General features: G+C 35.5%; 1 protein-coding gene across 1 annotated transcript; it reads left to right on the top strand.

Annotated features, from left to right (window-relative positions):
• Positions 1-212: 212 nt before the first annotated feature.
• On the top strand, positions 213-20,258 carry ZC2HC1A (zinc finger, C2HC-type containing 1A). Its single transcript, XM_010023262.1, has 10 exons — positions 213-219; positions 1,618-1,691; positions 2,440-2,556; positions 2,764-2,899; positions 6,214-6,362; positions 6,850-6,852; positions 7,328-7,427; positions 8,337-8,445; positions 19,275-19,382; positions 20,075-20,258. The coding sequence occupies exons 1-10, from the start codon at positions 213-215 to the stop codon at positions 20,256-20,258; spliced, it is 987 nt and encodes a 328-aa protein (XP_010021564.1).
• Positions 20,259-21,406: the final 1,148 nt, after the last annotated feature.

Genomic DNA, 21,406 nt, shown 5'->3' with positions numbered 1-21,406 from the left:
TGAGTCAGGTGTCCTGACTGCTTTGTCCTGGTTTCTTGTGCCCCTCCTCACTGGCAGAGCATGAGAGACTGGAACATCCTTGATCAGGGTAAGCAATGCTTAACAACTGAAACATCGGTGCAGTATCAGCACTGTTTTGGGGCTAAAGCTGAAATACAGCGCTGCAGCAGCTACTAGGAAGGAGAAAAATAACTGTTACAGCTGAACCCAATATGGACAGTATGTGATATAAAAATAACCTAGTTATCCCTCTGGTGCAGTACTAAATACAATAGATGCCAGTTATTGGGAGAGCCTGTAGAGTTTTTAGTCTCTTCCATGACTCCATTGCATAATGCATACTATATGAATATATTTGCTTGCGTAGTCTCGGATATTTTGATTTGTTGGTCTTTTATCTGGTTCTGTGAATCTGTTGTATGTCAAGTATTCCATTTATGGTTTTTTTACCAGTGCTTGAATAGCAACATCAGAAATGCTTTTGTAAACTGTCAGTAATAATCTGCATAAAATAGTGTAGAAATAGCATTAAAGATTTTTTTTCTTTTCAAGAGAAAGTGGAATAGTTTAACTTAAAGAAAAATAAGTGATGGGATGACTGATACTGTAACAGATGATTCTTTTCCAAAGACACAGAAATACCCAGTAAATACCATTATTGGTATGTATTTGGGCTGTCACTGTGACTTACAGTGAATTTCTTGTTTGCATATTGACATACAGGCATTCTTTTAAAGGTGCAGTGTTTTGTATTGTAAATTAGCAGAATTAATGGTGACACGTTACTGGGCATATAAATTGTGTATCATCTTTTTGTGAGAAATGGTCTCTAGCTAAAAACTTAAGCTCAGGGTAGACACAGCAGTGAAGCAGCTATTTATTAATAGCTTTTTGCAAAAACGGTTGTCCTAGCAAGTAGGCACACACAGAAAAAGCAGAACTATGATTTCTATTTCCTATCCCGTCTGCAAGTTCCCTCGTTTCCCCATTGGTTGGGTACTCCAAGGTTTACAGCCTATCCAATGTGTATAACCTACATGTTAACTGTCCAGCCTCTGTTTACATCTCCCCTTATTCGATTTTGTACACCCCTTCCTCTTAGTTATTTATCTCCTTTTATAGTTCAGTTTCATAACTGTGTGGCAGACATGTGGTACCCCAACTTACTGTTTAACCTGCCTGCACCTGCCTAGTTTCATAGGTTGTACAAAGACAGTATTCTTTTTAACCACGGAGTGTATCTTTCGTCCAGAGATGATATTGTCTTTAACCACAGAGTGTGTCTTTCTAAGTTATGGTATCTGAAAGCCTTTGTTTTGTTCCCTTAGTAACTTAGCCCCAGTACTGAAAAATCTTAATATTTCAAAGCCTCGTTACTGATCTTAGAGCTCTAATATTGTAAAGCCTTAATATTGCAAAATCCCATCCCCAATTATGTGACAACAGCACTGTTTCTCTCACATTTTCCTTTTTGATCTCTGCACAGTTCAAAGAATGTATACTTTTACAGTAACAACTGTTACTTTTGTGAAGTATATGAGGTTAGCAATCTAGGAAGAAATTTTTATCCTGAATTAAAGCAAATAAGTATGGTTTTGTTTGTTTGTTTGTTTTAAGATGAGGTTACAGTGCAAACTGGAGATCTGTTGCCATGTAGGATTTGTGGAAGGACTTTCTTCCCAGCAGCACTGGTAAGTGGTGTGAGTGAGCACTGTTGGCTTTTAGATCTGATAAGTTGTTAGGAGAGTTAAGCAATGGTCACTGTAGCTAAATAAAGTAGAAACCAAATGATGCTTGGGTTTTGGTATTTAGGGTTTTTTTTGTTTGTGGGCTTATTAGTTTGTTGTTTGGGTTGGGTTTTTTTCCCCCTCAAATAATTATCGATTCCACTTGTTTCAATTTTGAAGCTCCTTAGAAGGAGGTTAATTTTATTTCAGCTTCCCATGACTTTATGAAAATACATGCTTCTAAAAGCATCTCTCTAGGGTCACAGAATTATTGCTTGCCTGTGCAGATGTAAGCCCTGGCATTAAGTAGTCTCAGCTAGTAAATGAAGTGTTTTGTTAGCTGTCTTCAAAATACTGTGGTTTTCAGTCTTAATAGAAATTGGACTGTCCTTAAATATGAATGTGGATATCAGACAGCACTCAATGCAAATGCTGCTTACCTACTATCAGGTTTTTTTATTTGCAGGGAGCAAATACAGATGCTCCCTATTTTTCATCACCCAAATTTTTGTGTCCATGTATATGCAGTAATGAATTCAAGTAGTTCTGCTTTGAAAGTAATGTTTGAGTGAAAGCAGTCTGATCTGATTTATCAGGAGTTGGGCCTTGTTTGCTTATTGGCATATTGAGAAAGAGGGAAAGAACATGTTAATAACTTACGTTTTCAAAGCTAAGTTCTATATTCTTCTTTTTGGTTTTCTTCTGCTTATAGAAAAAGCATGGACCCATTTGCCAAAAAACTTCTGCCAAGAAAAGGAAGACATTTGATTCCAGCCGACAGAGAGCAGAAGGAACTGACATTCCCACAGTAAAACCTCTGAAGCCACGGGTATATTATTTACTCTGCATATGAACATTTTAAGCAAACTATGTATGCATTATAATAAGGCTTATTTCTGCTGGTGATTTCTGATAATTAGATAAACTAGGATCTAGAAGAAATTGAACTGTAATGTTGTATACTAAAATAAGGCACATATTCAGCTTGAAGTAAGAGCTTCAGACATGTAAAGCTCTTTCTTTTTTGGCTTCTTAGCCAGAACCACCCAAAAAACCTTCCAACTGGAGACGAAAGCACGAGGAATTTATAGCTACTATACGAGCAGCCAAAGGACTTAATCTTAAAGATGGTGGAAAACTCCCTCCACCGCCTCCGCCATCATATGATCCTGGTATGTAAAACAATCCCATTCTTTAGAGATTTCCGCCCCCCCGCCCCCTTAGTTTATAAAAATTTGAATTGGAAAGAATTTCTTGGAATACAATAATCACAAGCTCTTGAAGGTAACTATTTGATTATTTTTATGCAGATGCTGGTTTGTGAGTGTGGGTCTGGCTAGCTACCATCCTGTGTAGCCCATGACTTCGTTTTAATGAATCAAGAGATAGTTAAGGGCAACTTGCAGCTTGCTACTGTCTTACAATCCATACGCTGAACAAACAGTTTCAACACTTTGTTTCTGTCCGTAACAGTGGAACTGCTCAGGAAGAGCAGACTGCCTTCTTAATTAGCTGCTGATGTTGGACACACTATTTATAGCCTCTTTACATTGTAGGAGTGCACGTTGGCTATGTTCTTTCAATATAGTCTCTCCATTTCTTGCTGAACTCACATTTAGTTTCATGTATATAGTGCATGCTCTAGTGTGTATGTGATCCTTCCTCATAAGGGAGATACTTGCATTTTGGATATGAGATGTGTGGAATTTATATTAATAAGGGTGCCGTCAGAACTGAGGCTGGATAAAGTGTTGATACAGTCTGAAGTGAGTGAGTAAGAAATACACTTTTCAGTTAACTTCTGAGATGTTATAATAGATTGGAGAATGTATTTCTTCCTCTTGTCCTGAGAGCTAACTATGTGATCAGCTCAATGGCTATTTTCAGAAGGACTGGGAAAACAAGAAAAAAACATGTGTTTTGCTTCTGCCTGTGGTCAAGTGAGGATGGGAGTGTTCCCTACCTTGTTTCTCTGCAGGAAAAAATTAGCCTGTTATTCAGATTGTGATTGTGAATTCATAGTAAGAAGTGAAGTCATAATATTCAGCATTCACACATGCTATCTTGAAATGCCATATGCATTTTAAAGTAAAATAAAGCCAATAGCTAATGCTGTGGATAAGAAATATAAGGCTTGATCATGGAAAGGATCATTAATAGTCTAGGCAGAAATGCCCAAAACTAAATCTAGCTTGGAAAACCTACTAAAATGGTGCTCCCTTGGTTCCAGAGATCACAGTGAGTTTTAAGTGAGGGAAGTAACTCTATTCAGCCCACTTGAAAGCAGATACGAAGTAAAGGGAAGAGAAAGATATTGTGCTTCTGTTTCTTCCTTCTGTTTTCTACTTTTTCCAAGCTGAGTTTACAGGTTTTAGTTTCTTGACTTCATCCTGCTACAGTGGGTAAAACTCAGGAGGAATGAACCAGAAATGAAGAGAACATGGATGAATTAATCAGTGGATTCTCTTCTCACAAATAGAACCAAACAAAAATAGCACAGGGACAGCTACTGTTGCTCCTTTTCCACTTTACATGTAGGAGTGAAGGAGAATTATGCATGGTATCGTGGAGTGTATCCATCCTTTCCTACTCAGCTGACTTTGCTATGCAGATTTCGAACTAACTGCTCTTTTTTTTTTTTTTTTTCTGTAAAAGGAAAGAGTTCTGTATTAATATTACCTACTTCATCACATGCTTTCAGTTTGCAAACAAGCAATATTGCTGGTTCTTTGATCTCCCATGTTTTCTTTAGAAGTGTGGAATAGCCTCATGATAATAACAAGGACCTTAGGTCACCCCATTTGCACTGAACTTGACTGCATATGTATACTGCACTTTGTTTTGATTGTTTTGTATTTTATAGAGCTTATATTGAATCCTAGCAGTTCTTTTGTACAAACAGTACTTCCAGATAGCCAGGTGGCTGACTGGTGCTAAGTAGTTTACAAAATGAGGAAGATACAATCCCTGATTCTTAAAAAAGTCTATATTAATTCTCTACAGTCTGATCCATTTACTTAAGTGGGCTTTGAAATTCTTCTGTGGGAATTGAGCTGTATGCCAGCTAGAAATGTCTTTTCTTATTAAGTAGGGGCTTCCGTAGCTGCTTTATTCATCTATTCTGGTTTTTATTCTATTTTCATTTTATTTTAACTTTGGCCCTATCTATCTCTTCAGGTATAGTTTTATGTTTGAGTTTCTGATGATAGTGGAGTTCTGTGTAAAATAAATAAAAAATCCTCATTGTTACCACATGAGATTCCCATGCTGTCACTTCTCTGAAGGATTCCTCTGTTCTTCCTGTGTCCTTTGCTCACACTTTTTGGGTCACAGTTCATGGTTTGGTGGCCACTATGTCATTTGACTTACTCAAAATAGTTAATAACTAACTTAAAAGGATAAGTAATTAAGCCAGATCTGCTGCATTTGTAGTGAAATGCAATCCAAATTTTATTTTGGATTGTATAATATCTAAATGTAATATTGGAGGCAGTGACTGTTGAATCCTCATTTTCTTCGATATGTTTCTAAAATCACCTAGGAACATGCTGATTTAATCTGCTTTGCCAGTGTCCAGTGCTTCTGAAGTTGATGTTTACATGGTTCATGATTTTGAATACTGTAATCTAGGGAATTGAGCATCCATATCTCTAAACACTAAAATGTCTGTCTGAAGCTGCAGCCCAAACACTTTACTTTCCAAGGGCAGTGTATATCTTAAGGGGTATACACTGAGCATATGGATGAGGGATCTTATAGTATTTTAAACACTTCTATAGCCTTTCTGGTTTTTTTCCCAATTAGTTCCTGCAAGTAGTACTGTTTGTAATGTGTCTAAATTAATTGTGAAAAGTAGCCACCAGTTGCCCTGTTTTGCATGTCTCTGTAGTTATCTCCTAATTTGGGCAGGATTTCCTCTGATTTTTATTTTTCTTTTCCTGATTATTTTTTTCTTTAATTATGATTTCCAGTATTGCAGTTAGTATTTCTTAGTCCTTTCAAAATTGGTAGAGGAAACAGATTTTGTTGTCTTTTGCTATTTGTATGGGAAAGGTTTTAATGCATTTTCATATCTTGAACAAACTGAACTGTGTTTATGATGTGGGGGTATTTTGGTGGTGCTTTTTTGCTTTCTAGTTTTAGTTTTGCTTGTTTTTTTTCTTCAGTCTCTACTCTTCACTTCCTTCCAGTTAATAACCTTGCTATGTCCATATACCTCGTTGGCCACTTTCTCTGCTGAATAGTATCTTTTAAAGTGTTTCTGATTTTGCTTAGATTATTTCTGATCTTCAGCCACTCTTCTCATTCTTATCCATCAAACAAGAAACATCTTTTGTGTTACATGTGGACAATATTCTTTTCCCCAGCAATCTGTATTTTTCATTTTCAGATTCAAGAGGCTTTAGTTTTCTCTGGGGGTGGGGCTGGTCTTTAAAACAGTTTCTTTTTAAAAACGTTTTATTAATGTTAGTTTTTTGTTTTTAAGATTACATTCAGTGTCCTTATTGTCAGAGGAGATTTAATGAAAATGCAGCTGACAGACACATCAATTTCTGTAAGGAACAAGCAGCACGTATTACTAATAAGGGGAAATTGGCAGCTGATACCAAAGGGAAGCTTCCTACTCGAACACAGGTGAACAATAACATTTTCCTTAACTTGTAGATTGCATTCAACATCAGATCAAGCTTGTTAAATGGTGTATTGCTCTTAAATGTAATTAACTATTTTATTCTGTAATGCTATTATTTGTGCTAGACTTTTTTTCTTATGAGAGTTGCAGAGATCCATAAATCAGATGGCAGCAGTTGCAAAACCAAAACCAGTCATAAGTGTAATTCAGAGACTTGTGAAAATAACAGGTAAGGGTAGCAGCAGGAAGTAGAGGCACAGTATTTGTTAAAAAAGTAAAAAAGCTGAATTTCTGTTGTGCAAGTCTTGTGAATCCAATTCAGGACTGTTCCTGAAGTGGACAAAGGTACATGTCCTATTGCTGGACAAGTGGCAGCAATATTTTGGCTAGTAAGAAACTTAGGAATTCAGGCATATTAAGGTAAGAGCTGCAGTAGCTAACTTACAATGGAAATAAATGAAGGGTTAAAGAGTATGTGTGTTTTCATAGGTGGTAGTACATTTTTTTAATGGAAGCTGGGGAGAATTAAATAGACAATAGCAGTTCTTCAGTGATTCTTGGAGTGTATTCTGAATCAGTGCTGGGAGTGGTCCAGAGAACACAGGTGAAAGTAAAATTTGACAGACAAAAATAATCCTGCCCTTGAGTATTCTTTTTAAAATTAACTGGTAATGAGGTGATAATGTTAATCTCATGAGCAGCTATGGGAAAAGATGAGAAAAGCAGAAAATAGACATAGTGTTAAATAAAAAATACATAACCATTGAGATAATCTTTCTTACTAGTATCATCTGTATGTATAAGAAAGCAGACTAGTGGAAACGATTTGCATGACACTGTACCAGAAGCAGTTTACTCAGTAGGTGATAGTTACCTGTTTTCCCACAATACCTGATATAACTACCTATTGTGTTGTATAGATAGTTTGATTTAATTGCTTAAATTTCTAGGTTGTATTTTGTTACAGTACAAACCACCTGCAGTTAAGAAGATGCCTTCTGTAGGATCAACACCACCATCATCATCACGCTTACCACAGCCAAGTGGTGTTAGCAAAACCGTTGTAGGTATGAAATGAATGTTACGGATTTTCCAGTTCCTTTCCAAATATTTGTTCTCAACCTATGCAGTAAAAGTAGTATGATTTTAATATCTGGAAGGATTTCTACAGCATTGCCCAGTGATTTGAACTGATGAAGTAAAAACTTCATAGGAGTTCAGTGCTACACGAGTGTAAGACGGTGTCTGTTTTTCATAATACAATTCTTAATTTAACCAATGGGTTTGTGACCTGATATTTCTTGTTTTAACTTACATACATACTTTATTGTTGAAATTGATGCAGTGGGCATTCAAAACATTGAAATTGGAAGTGGGCACTGATTGGCATCTATCCAGTGAGGTTCTTAAGCATACAGGATGACCTCCTGTTTTATTTATGAGGTCAAATTATTTTTCTTTTCTGAAATGAACCTGCAAAAGCATTCTGTGTAGTAATGCATAATTTTATTGAATACTAATCTCTCACCTGGTATTTTTCTGTTGCTTAATTCTGTAACTAATTTGTATGCTGAATATGGTTCTGATCATGAACATACAAGCCATGTATATTATAACTGTGCAAACACTGGTCTTATTCTGATTTCAGATATTATGAGATATCAGACATGTTCTGTCTGTACACACTTTGACATTCCTTCCTTTTTCTTTCTAAAGAAAGTAATTGAGGTTTAATGGTGTTTTTATTATGATAGAGTATTCTAATGAAACAGAACATATGCAACTCAGTTGCATATATTCTGTAGATTTCTGGAAACATACTTGCTTTTTCCTAGTATCTTGATGCTTGTTCATATCTTGATATTTCTAAAATTCTTGGTTTGAATTTTTATATTAAAAAAATATAGTGAGTTGTATCATCCCAGCAGCAAAATCTTATATTATCTTGTATTTCCATGCTTACTTCCAACTGCAAGGTGCCTCTTCAAGTAAAGCACTATCTTCACCTGGATCCAGTGGGAGCAAAATTCAGACATTGTCACCAGCTCATAAAAACCCATTTGGAATGGTGAACTCACAAGCAGGGTAAGTTTCCATTTAATGTTGTCATTTACATTTAATTTCATGTTTATGTTGTGCTAGTTCTGGAGGTCTTTGTGGTCTATTTCACTTACATTTGTTTTTTGGGTTTTGTTTGTTTGGTTTTGTTTTTTTTTTTCTGTGAGCTTCAGAAGTGCAGTGTTAAGAATTTATTCTTAATTTATGAACACAGTGTTTAAGGAACATAGAAGTAGGTGAAGATACATTTTCTAATGTTAAAATAACAGCAAAGGAGGTCAAGTGAGAAAAATAGATAGAAAGTATATTTAAAAGTTATAGAATATGCAGAAATGGTTGGAGCTGTATTTTTTTCTTTTTGTAAAAGCGAAGAAACTTGAAGGAGGAAACACTAGGCATAATTTCCTGCAATTCATGGAAATTAAAAAAGAGGTCTGTGCCACAGACCACAAGCCAATTGTGACAGGATCTTCCCTCTTAGCACAGAAGGGTGGATACTTTCCCTCTTCCCTTTCCTGTCTTAAAATACTCAAGAGACAACAAATGAACAAGTGCAAATAAGGCAATGGAAATCAGTGCTCTACAACAGCGACAAAAAATGGTAGTTGTATGTAATTAGAGTTCAACAAAAGTACTGGTATGATCAGGGCTGTTACTGATCCTTTGCTGGGGGGTAGTCAGTTCGCATTCTCAAAGAAGAAATATATGAAGGGATTGAAGAAAAGTAGTGCAATTTTACAGAAATTTGAGGAGCACTGAGAGAAAACATACAACAAAGTGATTGCAGCTATAACATTGGTGATTGAAGAAGGTTTATTCCTATAAAAATGAGTGTCAGATTGGTGAAGGCTGTATGAGGTGGAGAAAAACAATGGCTTAAGTTTGTGAGGAAGAAGGACAATCTGAAAGAGCTCATGGGGATGGACAGCTTTATTAATTACACAAAACTAGGAATTTTTAGTTTATTGCCCTTAAGTCTTAAAAGTTACACACAAGTATGAATTACAGCACCTCTTAATACCATGACAGATGAGGATGCAGTTCTGTCCCTCCTTGCTCTACCCACTCTTTCAGATACAGACTGGAGGCAGAGTCCATGAGGTTATCAGTTTATTCTTCTTCTTCTTATTTATTTATTTATTTATTAATATTATTCCCTCCCCTCCAGTGTCCTAGTAGCCTTTGGTCTACAGATCAGCTTCACTATTGTTTGTAGGCATTTATGCTTCAACTGTCATAAAATCCCACCCTCTGTTATGCACTGACTGATTTTTATATCTTACTTCTCCATTTTTCAGAAGTTAATACCTACTGATGAGTGGCAAAAAGAGTAGGTCTGCAAACCACAGTAAAAAAAGTCAGGGGAGATAATTTCAAGGCATGTTTCTGACACCAGTGGTGAATCCCAGCTGTCTAGGAAAGGCCTTTTCCTGTTGAGAAAGGAAAGCACTGGTTTCTTAATCTGTATTGGTTGTCTGTATTGGTTTTTGAGAGGGCACAGGTTTTGGTCTTCACTTCTTAACATGGAAGTTCTACTCAATTTTACTAGACAGTTGCTCACGGGACTTTGTATTCTGTAGTCTTCCATTTCCTCTTCTGAAGCTTCGAGGAAGAATAGTGACATGACCAAACCAAATAGTTAATATATGAAGAGATGTTTGTGCAAATTCTCTCTATTCACACACGTTAACCACAAATAGATGGCTTCTGGTTGGCATAGCTCTGAGATAATGAGCTCTGCTGAGAGGCAGTGAATGTAGCTTGGCTTATAACCTCACATATTTAAGAGTACAGATAAGTGTGTTTCTGCCTGCAGTCCTTCTCACTTTTCTGCTCTAAGAACGTGTTCTCATCTTTGCCAACCAGTCCTTCTGATTCCTTGCTGGTTATACCTTAGTCTTCTCACAGATGGCTGTTTAAATGTGTCTTTCCTCAGTGAGACCTAACAGTCTTTCTTCTAGCTAGTTTGTATTTATTTCTGAGAAGAGGTTTGTCAGGCGCTACATTGAAGCAAAAAAGTGTAGGAGCAGTTAGCTGCATTAAATCGGTTACTAGGGACAATTTTGGCCTTAATCCTCTTAGCCTCAGGGTGTGTAGGGGGAAATACGTAGAATTCCATTGAAATACCTGAGAAATTCTATCAGATCAGGGACTGAGACACTAACAGTCAACATCCTAAGTCAGAGAGGCAGAATAGTTAGTACTGTTGTGACACAGATTTTAAACATTAAAACATCTTATAATTTAGGTTATAGCTAATTGCAGCTAGAATTATTAAAAAAATAAAAGCATTTTTAAAATTCTATAAAAATAGTCTTCATTAGGGTGGAACAAGATGTATTTCTTTTGCTATGTTTACAAGTTAACCAGTAAAAATGATAAGCCATAGCATGAGATCTGGGATTCTGTTGCACCTAAGTCAGGCAGAGCTCATGCTGCAAGATGCCATGCTCTTACTTCTGAGTTGTTAGTAAACTGATTTACTGATCAGTGTTGCACATGTATTGTTTGAAGGCCAGCCTTTAAAAAGGAGTGTCAAGTCCATTGTAGAATTAAGATTAATGTTGGAGGGGGAGAGGAGGCAATTTAATCAGACACTGCTTCTTTCTATAGACTCATGATACCTGTTCTCCGTGATGCATATGCAAAGGGGCAAGAAACGATTACCTCTGGCTAACGTAACAGCCAGAAGTGATTAAAATATAGAAGCGTGCAGTTTCCCTCTTGCTCTTTAGGTGGCACTCTTGAACTGCTGCCTGAAACTGTTGGGCGGACACATGAAGCAGTTCCTGCATTCGTGTTAAAGGTGAAGACTATAACGACCTGGGTATCTAAGGCATTTAGTTCGGTAAAGGAAAGATTCCTAACCTTCATTTTATATGAAGTTCAATTTCAGTATTGCAGTATACATTTTTATTTTGTGTGAGCAGAAATGCAACAAATTTTATGAACTCCCTTGTTGTAAATAATTTTTGCTATACTATACCCTTTTTTAATTTGGTTTCTCTTCTCCTCTCCAAGTAAAGGGCTACTGAGAGAGCACATCAAAGCATCATCAGTGTAAGCTAGGTTAGTGTTAGTCATGGTTACTCTGTACACAGATAGGATGTGTCAGTTGAGCTCTGCTGTGAGAATTGTCATCTTCTGCCTGGACAGAGTGTAAGCACAGCCAATTATAAGTATTAATGGAAGTGTAGCAAAAGGGCATTATTTCTGAGTCCCAGAGAAGCAAGTGAGAGTGCAAAAGTAGCATGTGACTGTATTGTAGTAAGTACTAAAACCTTCATTTGCTTGCATTAAAATAAGATTTAAGCTATTTGATGTTGAAGAACTGGGAAAAGGAAGATTAATTCTACTTAAATTGTGGGGTTTTGACAGTGACTTGTGTTAAGATCCTAAGGTTGATACATATTTCGTAAGACTATGAAGCTTTGCCTTGTCTTGCATTTCTTGAGTAGCAAGGCAGTTCTAGTAAACTGTCAGAAGTAATCATGTCTTCAGAAGAAAAAATTGGGTAGGTTCTTCTTATCCTAAGGCTAAGCAAACAGGCAAACTCCACTCCCATGTGTAAACTATTTGCCTAGCAGAACTTGACACAGCTGTTTGTGGCCAATCAGGGATCTTCTGCATGGATATAGACATGCATGTCTATGCATGATTCATTTATGAACAATGCTGGATTTTTTTAATATGGACTTGGAAAATTATGTGATGCTTTTGAGAATGACAGATGAACCCTTAGAAATTACTTTGTCATTTTTATTTTATTTTGGGGATAGATATATTGTTTAGTGTTAAGCTGATCTAAGTTAATCCTCCTGGGAATCATGTCTATTAGTGGCACATCCAGTACTGTCTTATAGATGAAATGCAATATGAATAGCACACCTAACCAGTATTTTAAATTCCACTGGTATATTTGCTTTACAGCATGTTTAGCCTTTAAAGACATATTTTGTAAACATCTTATTCTTTTCATTAAGACTTTAACTACTTAAATCTAGTAAATACGAAGTTGTCTTCATGTTCTTTGCATTTAGTAAGATTCATATGATTGTCTTTTTTTTTTTTTTCATTAGTACATGAAAGACCTGACGGTTTCAGGGTTTTTGGGTTTGTTAAGTGTGGAAGAATCCTGTAATTCTTTATTTTGGCAGTATCATGACTGTTTCTAGCTTGCTGTCTTCAGTATTCTACACTGTAGGTGCCTGGAGTTCATAGATCATGTTGATAAATTGTTTAAGGATTAGGAAAGAGGTAAGAAAATCATGATAGGTTGAAGTCCAGAGGAGGGCCACAAAGATGATCAGAGGTTGAAGACAGACTGAGAGAGTGGACTTGTTCAGCCTGGGGAAGAGAAGGCTTCAGAAAGACCTTATTGCAGCCTTCCAGCACCTAAAGGGGCCAACAAGAAATCTGGAGAGGGGCTTTTTACAAGGGTGTGTAGTGACAAGATAAGGGGGAATGGCTTTAAACTTAGAGGGAAGATTTAGATTAGCTGTTGGGGAAAAAACTGAGGGTGGGGAGATATCATTTAATGCTTTTGAGATGTAATGTGGATTGCAAGATTCACACCAGAAGCTTCTGAAAAAGACAAATTATATAGCAAACTTGATAGGTTCTTTGCTTTTTAATATGATATATTGTAAGAGCATGAAAAGTAGTATGATATGGCTGTGAAGATACAGGGATGCACAAGAACTTTTTTTTTTAAATGGTTATATCTTTTATTTTAAAAGCTAAATTGAAGAGAATATGCTTCCTTGACATTTAGCTGTTACCTTCCTGGCATTGTAGCTTATTAAGGTTGTATGATAAGAATCAGAAAACTGCACAGTAATTGTAAAAAATTATTTCTCTTGGTGGGAGAATGTGTTTTATTGGTTTTGCTTGTTTGGTTTTGCCTTATGATTTCCCTCTAGGGGTGGGGAGGTTACAGAATAGTTAAGCTTCAGCTACCCAGCTATTTCCATCAGTCTTGCCTGGTTTGTTTCTTTACAGTTCTTTAATTTCAGAAAGATCAATAAAAATATTTTAAGTGTCATCATTTTCCAGTTCAGACTGAAGTTACTGAGCTTTTCTTGAGATGAAATTTCTGTTATATTATCGAGGTAGGGCTGGAGATAATAATAGACTTTTTGCAGGTTTTACTGTATGATTTGAGATGATAGAAATGCAGAACTTGAAGATCTAATTTTCCTATTACAAGCTGTGGTTTCTGAAAAGCTACAAGTCTCCTTTAAGATGATATATGGGAGGGATGGTGGTATGGGAGTTTTTTATTTGTTTTTATTGCTTTTAAAATTTGATTTTTGGTTTATTATTTTTGGTTTGGAAATATTACCCATAATAGTAAAAAAGTGTATAGTGCTGTCTATTGTGAGTGGGTTTTTTTTAATACTAAAACAAAGTTGTTTTTCTTTCAGGCTTTCCTCTGTTCTTTTCTCATCTCCATAAAAGAAAAGAGAATGGAAAGCATGTTATTCTCTCTGGGCACAATGTTCAGCCTTTACCAAAAAAAATGAAAAAGGAAAAATTTTCCTTCTTGCTAATTCTGAAGTCAAGGAGGCTTCTACTTACATCACTGTTATTTTCTGACATCTTAATAAAGTTACCATGACTTGTAATTATGAACCCCCTTTACTTGAGAAGTTTGACGTTATAAAAGCTATTCTTAAAATAAAAAAGGCCAAATGTGAGTGCATTGTGCAGATGGTGAGGATAACTGACATTAGTTTTTTGTTTTGTTTGAAAAAGTATGTATTGGAAACCTAATCCAAATATAAGTCTATGAATCCTGTCCTCTTCGAAGTAACAACCACTTCTTTGTTTGCTGAATTATTAAAGTCTGATTTCTACATTATTTTAGTCAATGAGGATTCTTTGGGAATGTAAGTATTTAATTGTGAGTACTTTAAATTGTTTTGCAATAACTTGAATAGCAATCTAGCAATCTCCTTATGAGTACCCCTTTATATATTCTAGTAGTAAGATGGACAAGTTAGGCCTACCACTGCGAACTGGAAGAGATGTGCAAAGGTTTTATGACACTGATACAAAAACAGACAGTACCATCAAAAGACCAAATGAGTTGTTGCCTATAAAGAAGTAAGTATTACAAATCAATGTGGTTTATCTGTTTTGCAGAAATCTTCCTGTAAAGCATTGGAATAGTAAAAGTATGATCTTGGCAGATATCTGTCACCCAGGATGTCTGCCATGTAATGCTGTGGGAGAAGAGTATATAATATAATTAGTATAAACATCTGTTTCATGTTAAGTAAACAGCTTCACAGTAGAACAGGAAAGATTAAGGCTTTTATAAGATTTGACTTCTTTTGTCACTGATTATGAACTAAGAGTAATGAACTTCTACCTCTGTAAACCTGAGATAAAACTGAATTTGTATAATGTAAAGCTAAAGTAAGCATTTAAGCGTGATAACTATACAAGTGCCTTACAGGCAGATATTTTATGACAAAGTAATTTTATTCTCCAAAAGCCAAATACTTACCTGTCTCCTACTTCTGTAAAATAGCTGTGGTGGTCCAAGAGTTTAAACAGGGCAGACTTTGTAATAAGATATACAGTATTTTAGTAAGTCCAACTTATCTCATATAAAGACTTTTGAATATTCAGCTAGTTGTAAGATATAAGTTTGGAAGAAGGGGTATGCCGGTCTTTTAAAAAGGAAATAGATACTATATAGTAGCAAACCCTTTGATTAAATCTGGGACATGCCAAATTCAATTGGGTTGATTCTTCATGAGCAATACCTTAAAGCATATTGCAAAAGAGAAATTAGTAAGAAATTATGTGACGTATACATGGAATGTAGTGCTTTAAATAGTAGAAATGTGTCTAAATCTCTTACTGTAGTAACTGGAGCTGAAGTATCTTTGAGACAGGGCCAGGTTATTTGAGCTTAGTTTTCTATTTGAAGAAGCAAAAGGCATGAAGGAGGGTGGTATTTTAGACTAACAGGGTTTTTGTTTGGTTTGGGATGATTTTTTTTTTTTTTTTGGTTGCTTTGCATGTTTGGTTAGAGCTCTTAAGTCCTGTGAGCAATCAAAAATTAGATCAGTTTTTCATTTTATAAGATAAGATGATGAAAAAAATGTCTGAGCAACTAAAAGTGCTTACGATAGCCCGTATCCATAGCACAGTGATTCGATTTTTCTTCTTGAGAGAACTTCTGTGAGACTACAGGCACTTACTCTGCTCTTTGTAACTTCACTGTTCTTATTTGAATGTCCACTGAGCTTATGAATTAAATCTGCCTTCTTTGCAGGAGATTATTCAGTATGTTATGTGCCAACGGCATTTGACAAATGTGAATAGCTACTAACTGTTGTTGAAATCAGTATAGCAACGTGGATGGTCACAGTTTATGGCAAAGGTTTCTGGGCTTTGGCTGCTGCCATTAGTCATAAGGAAATTATTTATGATTTTACACAGAACTATGAGCTGTTGTGGGTGACGGTGATAACTGTCAAGAATATGTGAAAACACCCTGTCTAAGAAGCAAGCTTGATACTTCAGTATTTTATTGCAAAATCCAACCAAATTGCAAATACACAAATAGAAAAAGATTTTCATTTTGCAAGCAGTGGTAATTCAACTAGGTGTACAACATCACCTTCATTCTTACTTCTTTTGAAATTCAGAATGGATAATAAGCATCTTTAAAGGTATGTCCAGATTTTAAGAATTCAAGGTGGTATTGTTACACAACTTCATGTGCTGTCAGGCTCCATTAATACTTCACATGGTACAACTTAGAACAGGGATTTATATAACCTTGCAAAAACAAGACACACAAAAAATCCAACCAAAAAAACCCAACAAACAAACAAAAAACCACACCAAAACACAACGGAACTAGGCAAGGAAACAGAAGTGGCAGAGGTTGGACAGACTGGAAGAGACCAAGCCGTGGTGGCAGAAGTTAGGATAATCAGGAATATCCAACTCTCTTGAAAAACATCTGTCTCTAGAGACCAGATTGCAACTTAAGGATGCAATTTGAAGATTTGTCATCAAATATACATGAAACCTGATGCTCATTATGTGTCTAGATCTGGGACAAATAAAGCTGTAGACCATGGTAGCCTGCTACTTCTGCTGATTTACTCATCAAAAATCTCAGAAAACATTGCAGTTAATTATAAGACTTATATTAAATTTTCTAGTTTAAAAATAGGTTTGGGTTGGGTTTTTTTATTCTTAGAAAACTATTTGGGGAAAAGAGTCTGCAGAAATTATGCAGAAAGCTATGTTTAAACATTTCAGAATCAAGACGTCATGTTAAACCTTTAATGAATGATGTTTTACCTCTCTGTGGGACTCTGCTTCCCTCAACAGACAGGGTAGACAGTGCACTTTCAATGTGGCTTTTCAATATTTTCTTTTTTTTTTTTTTTCTCCTAGTTCAGTCAGTGGCCTCTGTTCTGTACTAGATGCCACTAGTGTTTCTAGCCAGTCGTGTTTTTAAGACACTGATTTCTGGGAAATTTCTCTAGTATATACTTAGCATTAAAACATCAGGTGAATTTTTGGAGTAACTAATGGGATGAGGGTATATACATATATTTTAGAGAACTGAGCAGTTGAAATACAAGATAGAATAGTGGTTAATTTTTCATGTTAATTTCTGACAAATATCTAGGACTCCTAGTATGATGTTTAAAAATGATTGAGTCAAAGTACACCCTGAAGAGACTTCAGTTTAAGAAATTAATGCTATTAATTGCAGTATGTTTGTCCCAAGTTGAAAATCCAAAGAAAACTGAGTAATACTTGTGGAAAAAAAAAGTTGGTTTAAATAACTTAGCAGGAACTGAGACACAATTCTGTTCTTTACATCATAGTCTGATCATCCTTAATCCATGATGATCTATACCATTTCTGTGTCTACAGCTGAATTTTTCTTCATATCCTTTTCCAGCTTCCGTAACAAAGTAGCGGTAGAGAATGTTCTTTCCCCTATTGAGCTCTAATGAATTTTTCTCAGTTAAAAGCAAAGGTCTTCAGTGTAAAATGAGAAGAGGGAAATAACATAAAATAGAGAATTTAGCATCTATACTGTTGCAGATACTTGTAACAGTGTAATTTAGGTTACATTTAGAATTTTCAGACATTACAGAATTCCAAGATAAAAGATATGACTTTGAATAGGTTTAATCCTGATATAATTTGTGTAGTGCTTTTCAGTCTGCACAGTATTTTTATTATTTTAATTTTTTTATAAAACCATCTTTAGAATCTCCTTGCTGAAGAAGTTGGGCAGACAGGAAAACTAAGGGAGGAGGTTGGTGTTCTGCCCAGTGAGTCAGAATCTTTGATGGTTCCACTCTACCTGTTGCATGTAGAAGCCATTCTTGTTAAACTTGAATACTTTAGTTAAATATAGTATCATTTGATTTGATCTTAAATTTAGTTCCTGATTTCAACTTTCATAATGAATCATTTGATCACTTTTCCCCTGAAGTGTTTCCACTTAAGCAGAAAAGCCATCTTTAGTCTATGCTCATAAACGTGGAAGAAGAAATGTTTTATGCAACATGTCTAAAATTCAGGAGTTCTTACATTGTTCCTCAGTTGTGTCAATGTTGCATTTGAAGTTACTGGAGTTGAATGCATTTTCTTATATATACTTCGAAAATCAAACCAACGCTAAGTTATTTATTATTCTGAAATGAGCAGTTAGATTCATCTGAAGGGAAGAAAAAATTAAAAATCACTTCTGGATTTTTGTTGCCAACTGGGCTCTTGATGACAATTTTTTAAAATGAAGTCTTACTTTAATTTAATGTCCATGAGCCAGTCCCAACTTAAATTTCATTTCTGCATTGGTGTTCCAAGAATGAGAACAGAAAAACTTGGTGGATCATGTGCAAGGTATCAGTCATTAAAGTCTTGCTGCAGAAGAAATCCCTGTGAATAGTAATTCTTTTGAATAGTAATGAAAAACTCTGTCCTTGGTTACTGATGATAAAAGGATGCCCCTTCCAATCTCTCTTTCTTAGTGCTGTGCAGATTTTTCAGGGAATTCTGATGTTTCAGTAGTCATCAAGTAAGTAGTGAGAGATTCTGAATGTTTACAGTGTGCTATTTGTTGCACACTGGCTTCTCATAAAACCCTCGAGTCTGAGGAAAGCAGTTTTCATAGCAGTGTGGTCATATTATTGAAGCTGATTTCAAGAACAGGCTATAAAAAAAAATTAGGTCCTAATGCCCAGCTGGATAGACTTTCTTTCCTCCTATTTTAAGTAATTATTTATGCTTTGAAGAAAGAGGATCAACACCATTATCTAAGAAGTATGCATCCTAAATAAAGTCTGTGGCTATGGAGAAGAAAAGTCTTGTGACTCATTTCATATTAATCACAAAGTATTGAGAATATGGTCTTCCTTCTACATTTTTTTGGTTTTTTATATTTTTTTTTTTTTTTACTTTTAAGATGTGCGGTCAACTGCTCTCTATTTCTCTGAAAGCCCTGCCAGTCCTAAAAAGTGACTTGTAGTTTGTCAAGTTGGATATTAGGACATACTAAACCACCAATACTGCAGGATCTACGTGTATTTTGGTGTGAAAGCAAGTAAAACACATGAACAAGAAGGGATGAGCTGTTCTGTTTTGTTTCTCGTTGTAAGATTGAAGTCTTATTCAGTCCAAACCATACAAGTTCATGCCGAGCTCTTTTGTCTGCTCCTGGTAGGAAACAAGTTATATTTTTCATGCAGTTAATTGTTGCATAGATTGTTGAGCTCATTTCTTTTGTATCATTTGTAAATGTATATTCTTGTATATATTTCTGTGTATATGTAAATCATCAGATGTTTGTTCTGTTTTAGAGGTGCAACAAAACCACGGACATCAACCCCTCCTAGTGTGGCAAGAACCATGAGCACGGGTGCTCTAACAAACAAAAGAAAAACTAGCAATTCAGACAGTTACTCAAGGTACGTTTGAATTTTGTGGATTTTGTCAGCAATAGAACCTTCATTAAAGGGAAGTACTTATTACAAAAGAAAATATTGTTCTCTGTGGTTAATAGATAACTCATGGTCAATATTATTTAGCGTGTTTAATATACTGAATATATCTTGTATATTTGTTGTCTGAGAACACCTTTGTCATCAGCTGCCTTGGGTGTGCAAACAAGACTGTTAGAAACGTCAAAAACATCTTAGGAGAGGTGTTAAAAAATAAGTGAATCAAATGATGAGTGGTTCAATTGAAATTTAATTACATTGCATGCTAAGAACAGAAATTTGCCTTTTAAAAGGGTAAGATAAAAATCATATTGATGTATTGTATTTTAGCCTTTCTTGTTTTGACAAGCTAAGTTTTAAGTTTTCCAACACTCCATTTAATCTAACTAGCAAATCAAATATTTGATACTAGTTATAGATTTTTGGCACATTTTTTTGTTTTCTTGCAGGGAAGGTCAGTATCTGGAGATAAGTAGGGGAGACTGTGTAGAGTATAAGGTATACCACTGTATATCTCATAAGATATACCACTGTAAATAAAAGGGAAGTCTAAGGTGACAGTAACAGTAGCAGTAATTCACTGTAAGGATTAGAATAATTTTGCATCAAGTTATACTGAACTGAGTTACATAGAATGTTCTTTATCTGGGGATTTTCAGGTCTGACAGTAAAATTGGGTATGACAGTGGAGACTGCACATCCTCAGTCAATGGAAGTTCAAAAAGCAGTGAAGGAAATTCACCTGTACATTTATCAAAGTTCTGCCATGAATGTGGAACAAGGTATCCAGTGGAATGGGCGAAGTTTTGCTGTGAGTGTGGAATTCGAAGAATGGTTGTGTGAACACATTCTTAAAATCAAAAAGAAAATGGGAAGTAGGAAGCATCTGCAATATACTGCTGCATGGAAAACAAGAGCACTCCTTCCAGTTAGACTTCATGCTGCAAACATGTTGAAACATCATATTGTAATTTTCTGAGTGCAATCTTCTAGTTACACATTTATTTATAAAGAAATATATATACTGTATATAAAAACAGCAGGTACCTAAAACTGTGCCATTCAAGGAAATACTCTTTAATCTCTGGAAATATTTAAAATTAAGGTAAAAACGTGTTAAGTAACTTAAGTAGCGGAAGTGGTTCAGTGTTATTTTTCTTGTAAATCCTACTAGATAAGTGATTTAAATAATTCTTTATCTAATAGGATAATACCCATAGGGAACTAGCCGTGGAAAAACTTGGGCTTCAAAAGTTTCTTGGTGGAAGTATTTCCTTCATATGTGATAGTAACTTAGATGCTATGTTCTAAGTGAGAACAACATGAGCAACTCCTTATAAATTCCTAGCTAAAAGTGCAAGAAGTCTGCATCCCTTTAAACTCTTTAATAGTAATGTTCTAATTGGACTTTCCAGTTACTTCCTAGGATTTTTTAAAGAATCGAAGTGAAAAACTACCTGAGAATTCTGTTCACATGTAAGAAGAAAAGCAAGATTTTCATTTGTGGCTTTCCATGTTCTATTTTCCAATAAGACCATGTTAATATTTTTATGTATTTATAAGGAAAAATATGGTATCGTTATTTTATTAGGTTCCTTTTGCTCAGAAGTACTTGTCTTCCTCCCCCTGTGCTCCACCACGACTAGCATATGTAAAAGTTTTGTGCTTTTTGCCTTTAGAGGTTTCCAAAGGTCCTGCTCCTTTTTGCTCTTCCCTCATTTCTTGAAGGAAAGACAAAGTCTATTCTTGTCCTACCTAAATGTTGAACTCTATTTTGGAAAAAGCCTCTTGATGTATCCAATACAATAAAAAGGAAGAGTTCTATAAAAAATGTATATTATTAGAGCAGTAGAATTTGATGTAGGCAGTGACTGGTTTTTATTCTTATTCCTGTGCAAAAAGCACAGCTTACATATGAGCACATGATGGAGTTACTGTGCTCCATAGGTTAACGTGTTAATACCTTACATGGGGTTTTTGCTATTTTCTGT

This window comes from Nestor notabilis, unplaced genomic scaffold (genome assembly GCF_000696875.1).
Source record: "Nestor notabilis isolate BGI_N333 unplaced genomic scaffold, ASM69687v1 scaffold16130, whole genome shotgun sequence".
NCBI classification, from domain to species: Eukaryota; Metazoa; Chordata; class Aves; order Psittaciformes; family Psittacidae; genus Nestor; species Nestor notabilis.
Note: the sequence above shows the minus strand (reverse complement) of the source record. Positions and strands in the feature narration are given on the sequence as shown.

Coding starts and splice junctions, on each gene's coding strand:
- ZC2HC1A (XM_010023262.1), top strand. Junction 2,557..2,763: donor TAAAACCTCTGAAGCCACGG/GTATATTATTTA, acceptor TTGGCTTCTTAG/CCAGAACCACCCAAAAAACC. Junction 2,900..6,213: donor TCCGCCATCATATGATCCTG/GTATGTAAAACA, acceptor TTTGTTTTTAAG/ATTACATTCAGTGTCCTTAT.